Below are 16,942 nucleotides of genomic sequence, written 5' to 3'. Positions count from 1 at the left end.
ATCCATCCATCCATCCATCCATCCATCCATCCATCCATCCATCCATCCATCCATCATCTGGTTCTGGACTCAGGTCTCAGGGGCAGCATCTTGATCAGGGAGGTCTTCTTCTTCCAGCTCTTCTGGGACGACTCCAAGGTGTTCCCAGACCAGCTGATAGACATAGTCTCTCCAGCGTGTCCTGAGTCTTCCCCGGGGTCTCCTCCCAGCTGGACATGTCCAGAACACCTCTCTATGGAGGCGTCCATCCTCCCCAGATGTCTGAACCACCTCACCTGTCTGTGGATGTGGAGGAGCAGTGGTTCTACTCTGACTCTCTCCTGGAGAATTGCACTTCTCCTATCTCTAAGAAAGAGTCCAGTTACCCTGCAGAGAAAACTCGTTTAGACCTCGAGGATCCAGGATCTGGTTTTTCGGTCTCTACCCACAGTTCAGGACCATAGGTGAGGGTAGAAACGTAGCCGAGCAGTAAACACAGAGCTTCTCCCTCAGCTTTTAGTTTGATGGTGTAAAGCGACCCGCTGGGTGAATCCACGCTGACAGATGTGGATCAGCGTGTCGTCTATGAAGCTGGGAGTTCTCTCTGAGTCGTGTTTGTTTATCTCCTCTGGTCCCCGTGTTTCTTCAGGTGTTGCTGCTGGACCTCGGCTGGACAACAACCAGCTGTACAAATTCAGCTACACCACAGAGGTCCTGCTGGACAAGGCCCGAGGGTCCAGAGAGGGCGGCGCCGGCTACAGAATCTCAAGTGACGTGAACGTTAACCTAGTTTGGAGAGACCCGGGCAGCAAGGATGACCAGCTGGTCCGACTGGTGGTGCGTTGGTCCAGTTACATGTCAGGAGAGGACGTGATGGATTAAGATGTTTGTCACTGCTGGCACAGCTGGTTTTTAAACTAACACTTCATCTGTTGAAGTTTCTGCTTCTCCCTTCCAACAGATGTCAAATGTGAGGATTGAGCCTGCGTCTCTGAGGTCAGAGAAGAAGAACGTCCTCCATGGGACCACGACTGAGAGCGTCCTGGGAAAAACCAACCTGGCAGCTCTGACCAAACCGTTCCTGGTGCACCTGAAAAATGGAAAGGTGACAACACTGACTGTTGGATAAATTAATAACCTATTATTATCTATTTACTCAAACAATCCACTCTGAGGACACGAGAAGATTTTTAACCTGGTCTTTACTTGTTGGGGTAGACGGTCATGATAAAGCTTTCACACATGTACAAAGTTACAAGCTTAGAGTGTTGTCATGAGAATCTGCACCGGACAGTGAGGCAGGAAGTGTTATATATAATCTCATCAGTCACTGGTGACCTCGGTCTGCCAGCTGTATGTGCAGGTTCACATCAGCTCCTCTCTGAGCAGACAAAAGAACTCTCGGACCTCACAGCCATGGTTCAACATTAATTTAAATTAGTTAGTGATAAACATCCATAAACCTTTATCTAAATTCCCCTGACACTGACCGCTTGTTGGCGTAGTGCGGGGGTCTGCAACCACATGTGGCTCCCTGAAGCTTTGACCAAAACTAACATGACGTTTAATTTCATTCGTTTTTACACCCACAACAGAAACGGCTGGTTTGATCAGTGTTTCTGTCAGTTTCCTACAAATTAGGATTATATCTAACTACTTGAATTATCCTTCATCCAGCTTTACCGTGGGATCTCTCTCAAATCTACTAATAAATCTTTGGAATATTTTTACTTGGAAGAAATACAGTGAGTCTGTTTGATAAGAAGAAGAATTAGGAAATTAAATCTAATTTTTATTTTATTTATTCAGGTAGTCTCAGTGACAAGAACTCATTTTCAAGTGACCTGTTTGGGAGCGGATGGTGGGGGTTACGGGCCTTGCTCAAGGGCCCAGAGTGGGGCAAATGAGGGTGGAGGCAGGTGCGGGTGTTTCACCTTTTCCATCCCTATTTTAATGTTAACGGTCTGGGGAGTCAAACTGGCAACCTTCCTATCACAGGCCCACCATTTAATTATCTAAAGTCCAAGTAAATAAAAATATTTTGAAGTCACAATTTCATATTCCACAAACTGGCCTATTTTTTAAATATATATATATACTTTAAATGTATGTTTAAATACTTTAAAGTGGGACACATAATGAATTTGTCCACAGATTAAAGGAGGACTCAGGGCCGCCTGCAGAGTTCTGTTTTATCTCTTGTCAAAATCGGTATAAACTATCATCTTTTCCATTCTTTATATGAATACAGTCATTTCTTTTGTACTTAAATGTAAAAATGACAACAAATGTTAAAATTAATTATATATCCTTACTTTTACAATGCCTCCTTCACTGACCAGAAAATCTGCCCCTCCAACAAACTTGAAGTGGCCCACGGGCCACCAGTTGATAATCACAGTCGTAGCAGGTTTTGCGTCTCTGGACGTGTTTTATGAGCGAAGGAACAGAAAGTTTCAAAGCCCTGGGAGAGACGGGAGCTTGTCCTCAGGGAGTGCTCTGAGCTGCAGCGATGATGCTGGCAGGGGAAACACCGCAGAGGTGTGCAGAGGTCAGCGGGTGCAGAGGGTCAACGTCTGAACGCACCAGTCACACAACGACTGGAGACTCATTAACACGAGCCACAACCAGGATGGAAGTGTTTTCAAACACACACAGATTTTATGATTCAAGACAAAATTCACAAGTCAACATTATTGATTTATCTACCTGGATTGATTCAATCCAGGTAGATAAATCTAAATCTACCTGGATTAATCTTCTTAGATTAGAGGTTAACATCACGTTTATTTATAGTTCACAGATGATTTATGAGTCAATCTGTGGAGGTAAGCTATAAATTTACAAACCTAATTGGTTTCAGTGGGTGTATTAATGACATCTGAAAGATTTATTCATAAATTACAATTTTTTATTAACATTTATCATATTTTATTTATGTTTGTTAGTTGTTTGTTTGTTTTGAACAGGTTAAAAAGACCTCACAACAAAACAATAAACCATAAAAAAACACAAAATTGACCTGAACAATAGTAGAAACATATAAAGATAATAGGAAAATAAACAAATTAAAGACATGTGAGTAAATAAAAAAAAAAAACTTGTTTGAAAAAAGTATGAAGAAGAATAAACTTTATAAATCCTCCTCTTTATAAATAAACTATAAATACGCCCCAAATAATTTCTTACACCCTGACAAATCAAATTGTTGTTTTAAATGACACTAAACACTAAATTGTTTACCAAAACGCAACTAATTCTACTTTTTCATTTTGATTCATACATCAACACTTGCAGATGTTTCATTTTAACTATTTATTATGACTTCAGGCAATAATGCAGTTCTTTAGAAGTGGGGTTTTCTGGAAAAGATGTGAACAAACAACATTTCACCTGCTGTAGATAGATTTTTGCACAGCCTCAGCAAACCATAAAGTTCTGTATCAAATATCATGATGAGATAATGACGATGTAGATTTATAAAATAGTGTTGGGATGAATTTTTAATAAATGGAGTCATTTTAAGATGGCATCGCTTCATGAAACCACTCAGACTACTCGTTAAGTTGTCATTCTGAACAACATGAAACTACAGTTCTCTGAAAAAAGCTCGTTTTAAAGAACTACCGACTAATTATTTTATTGTTTACAAAGGCTACAGAGGTATTTTTAAATTACTGCATGTTTTGAACGAAGCAGAAATAAAAAATAAATCGTATTTCAGAACATCATCATCACAATAACCTGAACTTATTCTTTATCCTAGTCTTTAAACAAAAACAGTATTTCAGTACTGAACATTGGCTAAAGTCCAACATTTTTCAGTCAGGTCATCTGGACAGTTTATTTATTTTTTTTGTTTGTGCTGAAACGTTTCACCTTCGATCCGGAAGGCTTCATCAGTCAAGGAAACACACAACAAAATCAACCTTTATTTATACAGGTAAATTCCATTGAGCCTCGAGGACTCATTTACAAGAGAGACCTGATTTCAACAAAGAAATATGACAACAATGGACAACAGCAACAACAATAAGCAGTTATAAGAAAAGCATACTACAGTTTTTTTTTTAGTTTTTTTATTTATTTTATTTTATTTTATTTTATTTTTTAACAAATAGGATGGCTAAAAGGAAAAGGTAACAAAACAAAAAACAGCTAAATTCCAAGACAAATGTAGAAAACTAAAAACAGGAACATGTCAGCATTGGACCCTGCCAGGTGTCCAACAGATTCTTAAAGACACTTAGAGAGGTCAAGGTCGAGAGCTTCAAATCTTTTTGTAAGATATTCCAGGAAACAGGAGCGGAGTAGGAGAAGGACCTTTTGCCTAGTTCAGTCCTCACTGAGGGAACACTGCAGGTAATAATGTCCTGAGAGCGCACTCCGTAGCTGCACTCACGCAGAGACAAGCAGGAGGAGATGTATGAAGGCAACAGACCAAGAAGTGATTTAAAGATGAAAATGTACCAGTGAGAGAGTCTGTGTGAAGTTAATGATGTCCAGTTAACCAGTGATAAAAAAAACTGATTCTTGCCCCAACAGCTTACTCCAAACTGGAACAAACCAGTTCTGCTTGTGATTAGATGGTCTCTTTGGTACGCCCCTCCTCCATTGCCGGCCCTCTTCCTTGTTGACAGTCTTGTCAAACTGGTTGAAAACAACAAAGTCCATGCTCAATAATCAATAATAGTTAGCTAAAGTCGCAATCGCTCACAATTGGCTGAATGTTTCTGAATAATTTTCATTGATCCGCTTTTCTTCTGTACATTTTTCAACTCGTAACTCGTTCCTCAGTTTTTGTTTTATTTCAACAATTTATGTCTGAAAACATGTGGCTCATTCAGGACATTCCTGCTGGGCCTTTAGGTGTTTATGCAATTTTAACTTTTAGAATTTGTCTGCCATGTTTTCCTCACTGAAGATGAATGGAGCTCTCTTCACATCCTTAAAACTCTTTAAAATCTTTTACCGCTCATTTCAGCTGTTGTTCTGTTTCAGCTCCGTTCAACTCATTTCAGCTGTTGTTCTGCTTCAGCTCTGTTCAGCTCATTTCAACTGTTGTTCTGCTTCAGCTCCTTTCAGCTGTTGTTCTGCTTCAGCTCATTTCAGCTCTTTTCAGTTGTTGTTCTGCTTCAGCTCCTTTCAGCTCCTTTCAGCTGTTGTTCTGCTTCAGCTCCTTTCAGCTCCTTTCAGCTGTTGTTCTGCTTCAGCTCCTTTCAGCTCATTTCAGCTGTTGTACTGCTTCAGCTCCTTTTAGCTCATTTCTGCTGTTGTTCTGCTTCAGCTCCTTTCAGCTGTTGTTCTGCTTCTGCTCTGTTCAGCTCACTTCAGCTGTAGTTCTGCTTCAGCTCCTTTCAGCTCATTCCAGCTGTTGTACTGCTTCAGCTCCTTTCATCTAATTTCTGCTGTTGTTCTGCTTCAGCTCCTTTCAGCTGTTGTTCTGCTTCTGCTCTTTTCAGTTCATTTCAGCTCATTTCAGCTGAAGTTCTACTTCAACTCCTTTCAGCTTCTTTCTGCTCATTTCAGCTTTTTCAGCCAATCTTTAGATATTTTCTACAAATTGTACCTTTTTAGCTATACTTTTGTCTCATTTAATTTTTTTGTAGCTAAATTCCTTTTTTTTTTTTTTTTACGTTTTTCGAATAAATTCAACTTTTTTCCTTTTATCCTTTCAGCTTCCTTTTGCTCATTTCAGGTTTTTTTTATCTTAATTATATATTTTTGCTGTTTTGGCTACTTTAAAATAATAATTTGAGCTTTTTTGTACTAATTTTAGTTACTTTTTTTTTGTTAATTTCCCATTTTTTTGTAATCTATTCAGCCTCAGCCTCTTTCAGCTTCATCTGCTCATTTCAGCTGTTTTTCTGCTTTATTTTCCTGCTTTCAGCAAATGTCAGCTGTTAAAATTCAGCTCACATCAACAGTTTGGAGTTGAAACCTTTTCAGCAGAACTCATTCAGCAATAAGAATTCACGCTGCATGGTCACAGGAATTGGCATTTATCTGGTTTTAGTAACTGTAGTTACAGTAACTTTAGTTACATTAACTTCATTAATGTCTGATGTCATCACGCTTCTGACAACACGCGTACAGACAGTAAACAGATGCCCTGACACAGCCTTTGTGAGCTTTGCTCAGCGACTCTGTTACCTGTAGCTCTTCATGTTCTGATATTTGTGGTTTGAAAGGAAGAGCTTCAGTTTTATCGCTTCTTTTTCTTCATTTCATTCCTCATGCAGACAAAAGCCTTTTATTCCTACTGGGCAGAACCTGCAACCATCAAGAATCTAAAGCGAGGCCTCACCAGCTTGTTGCAGCTTCAGCTCCACACCGGGAAGGTTGTCGAGGTAAAAACTATCAAGATTCTCCTGGGTCAGATAGGGCCTTCAACTCCTTCAGAGAAGGCCCAAGAATTCAGCACATATGAAATGTTACATTTAAAATTCTACTTTCATATTTATTTAATATAAAAATTAATGTTTTCCAAATATTTTTTTTTTGCTAATTTCTCTTAGTTTCTGTAAACTACTTTGTAGTTGAGCAAGATTTTTTTTTTTTTAATTTCCTGAAAATCCAGTTGTCCAATCAGATTCCTTTAATTTTTGTCTCAGGGCAGAAACATGTTTGAAGCTTCTCTCTCATTGGTCAGGACTTCACAGTCAGCAGAGAAGGCTGAGCTCATCAGAGGCTCTGCTGGAGGAGTTTGTTTAATAACTGACATTAACCAATCACAATGTTGATGTAGAGTGGGCGGGGCCAAAACACAGGGATCTGAGCCTTCGGGAAGGCCCTGCAGGCATTTTCTTTTTTAACTACATGAAGAATTATGACACATTCAATTGCAACCTGTAAATTTAAAATATATCCCAGACATTGCAGTTGCTCTAAAAAAATGAAGGTAAAATATCAAATTTAGGTTTGCTTTGATAATTTTCAATTTAAAGTTGTGTTTTGGTTTTATTACATGATGAAAGTTTACAGAAACAGTGAGTTCTGTGGGTTACTGTTAAATTTCAGTGTGAATTATTGGTTTTGCATGTTGCACTTGAACATACTGTAACAGACTGAGTGAGCTGCAGGGCCTGCTGGTGGACTTTTTCAGGTTCTGTGTTCTGATGGGTCGTCCCTGTTGGTTCTGTTTAGTTCTGGGTTGGTGTTTATGTTCAGGCTGTTGACAGGGACTGTACACAGAAGACGTCATAAGTCAGATGTTGAACCTGATGTAAAAAAGATGAGAAGAACTTCTGTTCAGTGTGTTTCGAATCACAAAACCAGAAGTGATTTATCTGCATCGTGACCTCGTGTTTTCACCGATATGACACGAAACGACATCTAACTGAAGGCCTAGAGCTTACAGTCACAGGTGAATCTCTTTTGTATTTACTGATTTAAAACAAACCATGTGTTTAAACAGAATGATGTGTCTGGGCGGTGCACCGTTCAGTATCAGGCATCACAAGGTCAAGTAACACGAACCAAGCTCCTGGAGACGTGCAAGACTTCCGAGACCGGATTCACCACGCACAGTAAGGTTAGTCCGCCTCCAGACTTCATCGTCTGAAAGGTGGATCTTTGTGAGGGGTCACTCACTGTGTCTGACGCTTCCTCCCATCCAGGTGTTGGGTGTGAGCAAGAAGTCCAGCTCTGTTACGATTTTCAAACTCAAAGATGGTTTCATCAAATCAGCCGAGGCAGAAGAAACGCACACCCTGGCTGTTAATTCTCACAGGACTGCTGCAGCTAAAGTTGTGTCCAGGTGAGAGTCCAGGTGACCGAAACACTGATGATCAACTGCCTTCATAAATAAACTCTAGTGTTCAGCAGGAACGAACTGTCTGAAGATGACACTTGTGTTTTAGTTCCATCATTATTGACAACAGCGAATAAACTGGGACTTTCCCCGACGTTCCTGCAGCTGACGTCCTGTTTGTCTCGACTCTGTGTTTTAATCGTGTCAACGTTTATGAAGCATTAACTCTATTACGATCCATTAGTCTTTTATATGTTTTTCAGCGCGCTTCTCGTCTCGCAGTTTTCAAGCTATTTCAACAAATCATATATAAAAACGTTCAGCTCTTTCAGGACAATCCTGCTGCGACTTTTGGTATTGGTGCAACTTTAGCTTTTTGAATTATTTAGCCTTTTCTGCCATTTTTTCCTCATAGGAAATGAAATGAACTAATTTTACATCCTTCAAATCTTTAGCTCTGTTTACAACCTTTTACTGTTCCTTTCACATTTTGTTCTGCTTCAGCTTCTTTGTGCAAATAAAATAAAAATCAGCTACTTTTAGCTGCTTATTTAGCTGTTTTGTGCTCCTTTCAGATTCTTTCTGCTAACTAAAATATGTTTTTGCTTCTTCTAACTTCCTTCTGCCAATTTCAGCTTGTTATGCTCTTTTCAGCTTATTTCTGCATTTCAGCTTTTTCTGCTATTTCAGCTACTATTTAGCTGTTTTATGTTAATTTAGACTTTTTTCAGCTAATTTCACATTTTTTGCACTCATTTAAACTTTTATCAGCCTAAATCAGCAAAAATGTTCTCTCTCCACTTCCTTCTGGTAATTTCAGATTCTTTCTGCTTTTTTAGCTACTTTTCAGCTCCCCCCCCCCTAACTTCAGCTTTTTTCAGATAATTTCATCTTTCTATGCTCATTTCTGCTTCTTTTAGCATAGTTGGGCAAACATCTTCTTTCTGCTTTCTGTTATGCTAATTTAACCTTGTTCTACCTTTTCAGCTACCCTTTTAGCTAATTTTAGCTGTTTTCCAATAAGTTCAAGTTTTTTGTGGTAATTTCTGCTACTATCAGCCTAATTAACTTCTTTATACTAATTTCACTATAGATATAGGTATCACTAGTTTCAGCTTTTTCTGCTGTTTCAATTTCTATTTAGCTGTTTTATGCTAATTTAACCTTTTTTTTTAGCTAATTCCACCATTTTTGCCCTCATTTCAACACTTCTGCTTCCTTCTAGTAGTTTAAGCTTCATTTAGCCTTTTCAGTTACTTTTCAGCTATTTTTTTTGCTAATTTCAGCTTTTTTAGATAATTTCCTAATTTTTGTGTTCATTTTTTTATTTAAACCTAATTCAGCAAATATGTTTTTTCTGCTTTCTTCTGCTAATTTAGTCTTGTTCTTCCATTTCAGCTACATTTCAGATTTTCCCCCCGCTAATTTCAGCTGTTCTTCAGCAATTCACACTGCATTTTCACAGGAAATGTAATTAGTTTAGTTTTTTCTTAATTTGGTCTTAATTTAATCTCTTCGTCTTGTCTCCAATCAATCACAGTTTGATTGCAGGGGTTGACGAACCCTCCCAAAGTTGTCCTACATTTTTCACACTGTCTGGCCCCAGGAAATTAAATTTTAATTGAGAAACATTTGAGTTCCAAAGCTCTTGTAAGCTTTTCAAAACTTTTTTAGAGACCTGCTCGTGAATACTGATGGCAAAGTGTTGCCAGCAGTCACAATCCCGTGAGCTTCAGGTGACGATAGGGAAGATATTCTGCACCTTGTGCTGATTCATACTTTATTTCTGCACACTTGACTTTAACAGAAATGTACTCTATGTTTCAGAATTTACCTGTAGCATTCGTGAAATGTGTATTTCTGTTTTCCCAGGCAAACCCTCGTGTTGGTTGGGACGGAGGCTGGACCGTTTGAGGTCGCTGGCAAAGATGTTGCCGGCGTTGTCAAGTCCGTCGATCCCAAACTGGCAGCTGTTGGTATTGCTGCTGATAAGGTCAAAACAAAATGCAAAGGCTGTCCATCAGTGAGTCCCTGATCATTTTCACTTTTGAGCTCAGACACAGAGAGGTATTTACTGCTCAGTTTAAATACATGTACAGATCAAGTGGCTGTTTTTAGCTCCAATATACACCCCTGCTGTGAAATACTTAATGGCAATTGGGAGTCTTGGCTTTTCCTCTGTATTATCTGCCATCTGTGCAATAAATCATATTAATTTCACCAATTAATCTGCAAACTGTTGTGAAACTTTGGATGCCATGCTTGACTTCCTTAATTTTAGAAGCATTTTATGAAAGAAAAGACACTGCGAGTGAAAAATAAGAACATTCTTCCCTCCTCTGACCAGGCAAAGGGGTGTTTATGAGCTGGACAAGTCATTACGATAGAATGAGTTCTAATAGACCTGCATTAGTAACCAGACACTGTATATTTTTGTACTTTAATTACTGACTGAAGATGATCCGTCCTCTAATCCTCCAAATGTCCACCCCTCTTAGCTTCTTGAACATTGGCAGGCTGTCCAGAAGCAGCTGGAGCCAGCCAGCCTGTCCAAAGCCACGGCTCCTCGCAGCTTCCTGGCCCTCCTCCAGAGCATTCGGAAGGCGTCCAAAGACGAGATCCTCAAAGTGCTGAAAAGTGCCAGCAAGACCTCTCTGTAAACCAGCTCCTGTTTCTCAAAAATATTTGATTCCTCTGCTATGGCCATCATGTTGCCTTGCTAAAAATATTAGTGCTTTTGCGTTACACATGTGTGGGTTTGGCGCTTCTTTGTTTTGTTCAACGACCTTCTGCTGATGTCAGACCTCAGGTGGTGGACGCTGTGACGTCTTCTCAAACCCCTGCGTCTCTGGATGCCATTCTCGAGTTCCTCAACTTCACCGACTCCAAGGGTTTGGTTCTGCAGGAGAGGTTCCTTTATGCGTGTGGCTTTGCCTCGCATCCTAACGAGAGGATGCTGCAGGCACTGCTGGTAGGTAGCAGCTCAGAAACGAATCACTGCACAAACATCTTCAACCGAGTCACTTTCGGAGTCAATTGGAATGCCATCGCTAATCAACCTTAGCAAACGCAAAAAAATGCTGAAGCCTGGTTATTTTCTGCAGATCTTGAGGTAAAATCTTGCAGAGTAATAGCTCAGACTAATCTCCAACACTCTTTGAGCGTTAACACTTTTAGAAGTTTGTTTGAAGCTCTGGCACACAAGGTGGTGGGTGATGTGCGTTCCTTGAAATGCTTTTTTCCATTTGTTTTTGATGTATTACAGTAAAAATGTTTGTGTCTTTAGGATATTTATAAAGGAAAGATTGGCAGCAAAGACATCAGAGAATCAGTGGTGATCATCATGGGAGCCCTGGTCCGCAAGCTGTGTCTGAAAGGAGACTGTAGTTTACCGGTGAGTTTTCCCAGAAGATCACAAGAATAACAAGTTACAACAAAACCAATAATAATCTGAACTTACTGCCAAATATGGATCTCAAAGTGTATATTCCCTCCAAGGAATGTCTTAGCAATGACATCAACCAACAGTCGTTTGCATGTTTGCCCCTCAGACAGTGATGCAGGTGAAGAAGATGATCTTAGAAGGTCCTGAGAGCACTAAAGATGAGGCAGAGATCCAGATGTACCTCCTGGCCCTGAAGAACTCCCTGCTGCCTGAGGCCGTTCCCATCCTCAACAGGTTTGCTGAGTCCGAGGTCGGGTCTTACAGCACCATCGCCCTGACTGCCCTGCAGAGATATGACGTCAGTCTCATAAACAGTGAGGTAAATCCCTGCCCGCACCACCCTTCTCTTCTTACTGCTCTTTCGAAAAGCCCGGACCGAGTCCAGATGTTGTTGTTTTCAGGTGAAACAGACAGTGAACCGGGTCTACCACCAGAATCTACGGATCTATGAGAAGAATGTGAGAGCTGCTGCGGCGGACGTCATCCTGAGCAGCAACCCCTCCTACATGGAGGTCAAAAACCTGCTCCTGTCCATCGGAAACCTTCCTCATGAAATGAACAAGTACATGCTGTCGAAGATCCAGGACATCCTTCGCTTTGAAATGCCAGCCAGGTGTGTTAAACGACGACAAAGTGTGAGATTAAACAAAGCTCTGACGTTGATGACACGATGACACAAGCTCTCATTTTCACAGCAAGGTCATTCAACAAGCTATGAAGGACATGATCTCCCACAACTACAACCGCTTTGCTAAGGTTGGGTCCTCGTCTGCATTCTCAGGATTTATGGCACGTGAGTAAAAAGACAACGACCAAAAACACGTTTCTTCAGAACTTGGGTCATGTTTATCTGAAATATTTGTTCGTTGGAAAGAGCTTCTGAAAGGGCTGCGAGGTTATAAATCTTACACTTTGCTTCAACAAGAACTATGTCCTCCCTCTGAAATGCCTCGACACATTTTGTTGCTTGACTCCTTCTTGTGTTCATACGACCCTAAACTCCCATCAGAAGAAAATCAGGCACCAAATATTTGCAGAGACATGCAGGTTGGTGTGCACGTTGTCAGACCGTATGTGAGGAAAATGCTGTGTATTTTATAAAAGCAATACCTGTAATATTGCAATTCAAGTATCCATGGTTCTTTATTGTCATTCGCACCACATGTGGCACATGAGGTGGAACAAAATTGTGTACACAGGGTCCCAGTTACATCCAACAATAAAATGTAAAAGAAAAACAGTAATAAGATCTAAGATACGAACTAAGAAAAACATCAACTAAATATACACTAAGCACTAATAGTATAAAAACAATATGCCAAACAGCAGCATGAACACGAGTCTGTGTGAGCAGATGAGTACGAATGAACACAGCAACGTGAAACAGATCAGCAGCAACGTGAAACAGATCAGCAGCAATGTGAAACAGATCAGCAGCAGCATGATGTGATTTCTCACAGTGATTATTCTGGTTAGAGATTCATGAGTCTAACAGCTTCAGGGTAGAAGCTGTTCCTCAGTCTAGTGGTTCTACTCTTAATGCTCCTCAACCTCCTTCCTGAGGGGCGTGGCACAAAAAATGTGTGTGCTGGGTGAGTGGGGTCCTTCATGATGCAGGTGGCCCTCTTCCTGCATCTGGAGGTGTAGATGGTGGGGAGACTGACTCCAGCAGACTTCTGTGCAGCCTTCAACACTCTCTGCAAAGCTTTTCTTTCTGCAGCTGTGCAGCCTCCATGCCACACGTTGATGCTCGAGCACAGGATGCTCTCCACTGCACACCTGTAGAAGGAGGTGAGGACTGAGCTTCCCAGACCAGCTCGTCTCAGTCGCCTGAGGAAGTAGAGTCTCTGATGAGCTTTCTTGATCAGGCTGGTGGTGTTGTTGCTCCAGCTGAGGTTGTCATTCAGGTGTACACCCAAGTACTTGTAGCTGGAGACCACTTCCACTGCAGATCCTCTTATGTTTGGGGGGGTGTAGGTGCGTTTGTTCCGTCTGAAGTCCACGACCATCATGACCTAACATTAATCCGCCCACTGTTTGTGGGTTTAAGGATGTTCAAAATGTTGCACACGGATGCAAAATAACTGCAGATTGATATACCAGATAACTCAATAACGTATGGATGGGGTTTTAAAAAAAAAGCAGCACAAATGAAATCCATTTTTATCCATCCATCCATTATCTTTACCCGCTTATTCCATTTTGGGTCATGGGGGTCACTGGTGCCCATGTCCAGCAATCACTGTGCGAGGGGCGGGGTACACCCTGGACGGGTCGCAAGTCTATCACAGGGCCACATAGAGACAAACGAGACAAACAACCATTCACTCTCTCACTCACACCCTAGGGACAATTTAGAGTTACCAATCAGCCTAACATGCATGTTTTTGGTCTGTGGGAGGAAACCGGAGTACCCGTAGGAAACCCACGCATGCACGGAGAGAACATGCAAACTCCACCCAGAAAGGCCCCTGGACCAGGGTTTGAACCAAGGACCTGCTCGCTGTGAGGCAGCAGCTCTACCAGTTGTGCCACCGTGCTGCCCATCCTTTTTTATTCACTTTTTAAATTAATTTTCTAACTATACATTTAAACAAGCATGTTTCCACTATGTCACTCTGCTGGACGACAATCTATGTCAAACACACAACAGTTTTGGAGGTGTGCTGTGTATTTTCTGTGCTCTGCCTGTGTTTCAAATGTTTTCGTGGCATTTCTTGTCCCTACACAGCCTAAAAGCAGGAACTACAGTGAGAGCATGTAGCAAAGCTCAATCAGCCAGGTAGATAATGTAGTGAACTAAGCCTCAGGTCAAAAACCTGACCCTGGGGGCCTTCCTGGGACAGGAACTGTTATTTCATTGATTTGAGTCCAGAAACACAAATTAAGCTCATCCAGAGACTTTCTAAGTGTGTCCTGCACTAATCAATTGAAAGAACACTCTCTTTCATATTATCATTACTATTTTACAAATGTCTTGATAATCAAAAGTGTGTTTAGTTCAAACCATTTTAAATGTTGAAGTGAACCACTCATTTTAAATCAACTGTGAAACAGTATTAATGATTTTTAATCCTCATTCAAAGTAGAAATCAAGTTAAAATGCCTGTTACAAAGTAATTATGCATTTTTTTTTATCTTCTGTCTGAAATGAGAAGTTGTGATGTCGGTCAAAAGTCAAGAGAACGGTCAAAAACACGTTTATCGGAACGAAATGTCATGTTTAACTCCCTCAGATAGATAGAAGGAGACTGGCTCCTAAATGTCTCTGTTTCTCCAAAACATTTCTCTGTCTGTTCCAAAAACATCTCACTGTTTTTCTGACTTGTAATAACCCTCTTACGTCACTAAAACCACACCCCGGTTGGTTCGTTCAACCAATCAGGAAGTTCTCAGAGGGACCGGAAGTGAACTCTTTAAAAGGGTCGACACTTCCTAGTTCCATGCAGAACAAGAGTTCCAAGCAGAACAACGTTCCAGACATGAACCAAAGTTCTGAGAGCAGAACCGAACAAGAGTTCAAAGTTGCTGGATAGAACAAGAAGTTCCGGACATGATCCGAAGTTCTGAGAGCAGTTCAAAGTTCTGAGACATGAACAACGTTCCAGAAAGAACAAGAGTTCCAGAGCAGAACAACGTTCCAGAGCAGTTTCTAATGGAGTGACGAGAGTCCGTCGATGCCACGACGTCTCGCTGTAGTCTACCCGACGAACGCTCTGAACAATGAGGAAGTCTGTTCTGTGATGATCTCACGACTCCTGAGGTCACAGCTGTTCTTACGGAGACGCTGAAAAGAGTTGAAAGAAAACTCTGCACCGAGGCCGAAACTATCGTCTGCAAAGGTAAAGAGTCGATCTTCACTTGCGAGTGTACCGTGGGTTAAGCTGCGTCCAAAGGAGCGTGTTGTTCTGGTAATACAGACACATTTTCCTCATCCATTTCCTCCATTTAAACTTCAACAAAAGAGATTAAATTATGTCATCTGGGCCAGTTTCTTTAAGTGAGAAAGTCTTTTGTACCCCATCCAGAGGACTTCCTCAGTCTACAGCCTGTCAACCAGATCTGTCCCATAGGTAGCCTCTGGATGGGGGCAAAACGTTTCTCGCTTAAAGAAACTGGTCCAGATGACATTTGTGCATCCATTTTATAGACTGTAGTGGGAAGTTTATACAAACCGGCCAGTAAAGAACAATATTACCTTTAATGCACACAGGACTGCATAGGCTTTAATGTTTTTGTTGAGGGGGGTTTAAATAATTATAAAAACCTCTGCTCTGCAGAATCTGCGGACGTGACCTCCACATACAGTTTGGACATCCTGTACTCAGGCTCCGGCGTCCTGAGGAGAAGCAACATGAATATTTATGGTTCCAGTAACGAAGCAATGCTGCACGGACTGCAGGTAAACCAAGACTCATCCGGCTCTCACAGGTTCAGTGGAACGCAAATGATCCTGTTTTTTATGTCCCAGGTGGCGATTGAGGCCCAGGGTCTGGAGTCTCTGATCGCTGCGACGCCGGATGAAGGAGAGGAAGACCTGGAGTCGTTCGCCGGCATGTCGGCGCTGCTGTTCGATGTGCAGCTGCGACCCGTCACCTTCTTCAAGGGCTACAGTGACCTGATGTCCAAAATGTTCTCCATGACGGGAGAACCCATGAACGTGGTGAAGGGACTGATCCTGCTCACTGACCACTCTGAGGTGAGCACGTTGTCTCACGCCACACAGAACACTTTTATTCTTCTTATTAATCCCTTCGTCTTCTAACATTTTAAACATTTAACTTGTTTTGATCCTAACTCCTAAACGAACACGAGTGCGAAAGAGATCATGTTTGACACGTCTTCTTGTTTTTGCCAAATTTAAACAGCGCAACTATTTATTCATAATCTCCTTTTCATAAATCTCAATAAAAACTGAATCCAGATTTATGTCTGACTCAGCAAACTGTAAAAGTGTGGACAGCTTTTGTTCTCATGCTGGTATCATGGCACCCATCTGATTTGAGAACACAGTAAGAAAGAACCAGCATCTTTCAAAGAGTAGAAGAAGAAACCTCCATTCCGCCTGCCTTAAAAATAAATCTCTCACACGGTCTGTCAGCACTCAAAGCATGTGCTGGGGAGGACTCTCAGCTACTACCACGCCAAAGTTAAGATCAGTGTCTGTAAAACTGGATGGGTTACAGCCAGTTGTGTGTTTGCTGACGTTGATCAGTTATGGTGGCCTTCTTGAACAGGGTTGTCTACAAAACATAATCACTTATAAATGTCCATCCAGAGATTATTTCCTGAAAGTTTCATTAAATCCATCCAGCGATTCTTGATATATTTTGCTAACAGACAAAGATGACTAAATGGTGAAATCAGTGCTCTGAATATGTGTTTTAGATGGGCCTCACAAAACGTTGGGGTAATATCTGTAATACTGAGTGAGTTGCAGGTAAATAAATGAAACTAAACTTTAGTGTTTCTGAGAGTTGTATGACGGTGCAGCCTCAATGGTTCAGAGTTTTGTAGAGTTTTGTGTCATTTGTGTGTCTTGTTGGTCCTGCAGGTCGTGCAGCTGCAGTCTGGGCTGAAGGCGAGCGCAGAGTTTCAGGGGGGGCTGGCCATTGATATTTCAGGAGGGATGGAGATTAGCCTGTGGTACCGAGAGTCCAAGACCAGCGTCAACAACCGGTACTGTCCACACACTATGGGTTTCTGCACACACCATGCTGTGTGTTCATCTCATTCACCATGTGTGTGTGTTCATCTTGTTCATC

At 41.3% G+C, this 16,942-nt stretch overlaps 1 protein-coding gene across 1 annotated transcript in view; it reads left to right on the top strand.

Moving 5' to 3' along the window:
• Positions 1-16,942, top strand: part of LOC119407494 (microsomal triglyceride transfer protein) — a 40,293-nt gene that overhangs the window by 1,533 nt on the left and 21,818 nt on the right. Inside the window, exons 2-16 of the mRNA XM_037674319.1 lie at positions 629-816; positions 941-1,084; positions 6,222-6,329; positions 7,397-7,513; positions 7,599-7,738; positions 9,605-9,755; positions 10,231-10,388; positions 10,535-10,703; positions 11,019-11,126; positions 11,284-11,496; positions 11,579-11,790; positions 11,873-11,970; positions 15,458-15,579; positions 15,649-15,876; positions 16,732-16,856. Coding sequence (XP_037530247.1) covers positions 629-816; positions 941-1,084; positions 6,222-6,329; positions 7,397-7,513; positions 7,599-7,738; positions 9,605-9,755; positions 10,231-10,388; positions 10,535-10,703; positions 11,019-11,126; positions 11,284-11,496; positions 11,579-11,790; positions 11,873-11,970; positions 15,458-15,579; positions 15,649-15,876; positions 16,732-16,856 — 2,281 coding nt within the window. The remainder of the gene's footprint in view (positions 1-628; positions 817-940; positions 1,085-6,221; positions 6,330-7,396; positions 7,514-7,598; positions 7,739-9,604; positions 9,756-10,230; positions 10,389-10,534; positions 10,704-11,018; positions 11,127-11,283; positions 11,497-11,578; positions 11,791-11,872; positions 11,971-15,457; positions 15,580-15,648; positions 15,877-16,731; positions 16,857-16,942) is intronic.

Source organism: Nematolebias whitei, chromosome 3 (assembly GCF_014905685.2).
Source record: "Nematolebias whitei isolate Nwh7 chromosome 3, NemWhi1, whole genome shotgun sequence".
Classification (NCBI taxonomy): Eukaryota; Metazoa; Chordata; class Actinopteri; order Cyprinodontiformes; family Rivulidae; genus Nematolebias; species Nematolebias whitei.
Note: the sequence above shows the minus strand (reverse complement) of the source record. Positions and strands in the feature narration are given on the sequence as shown.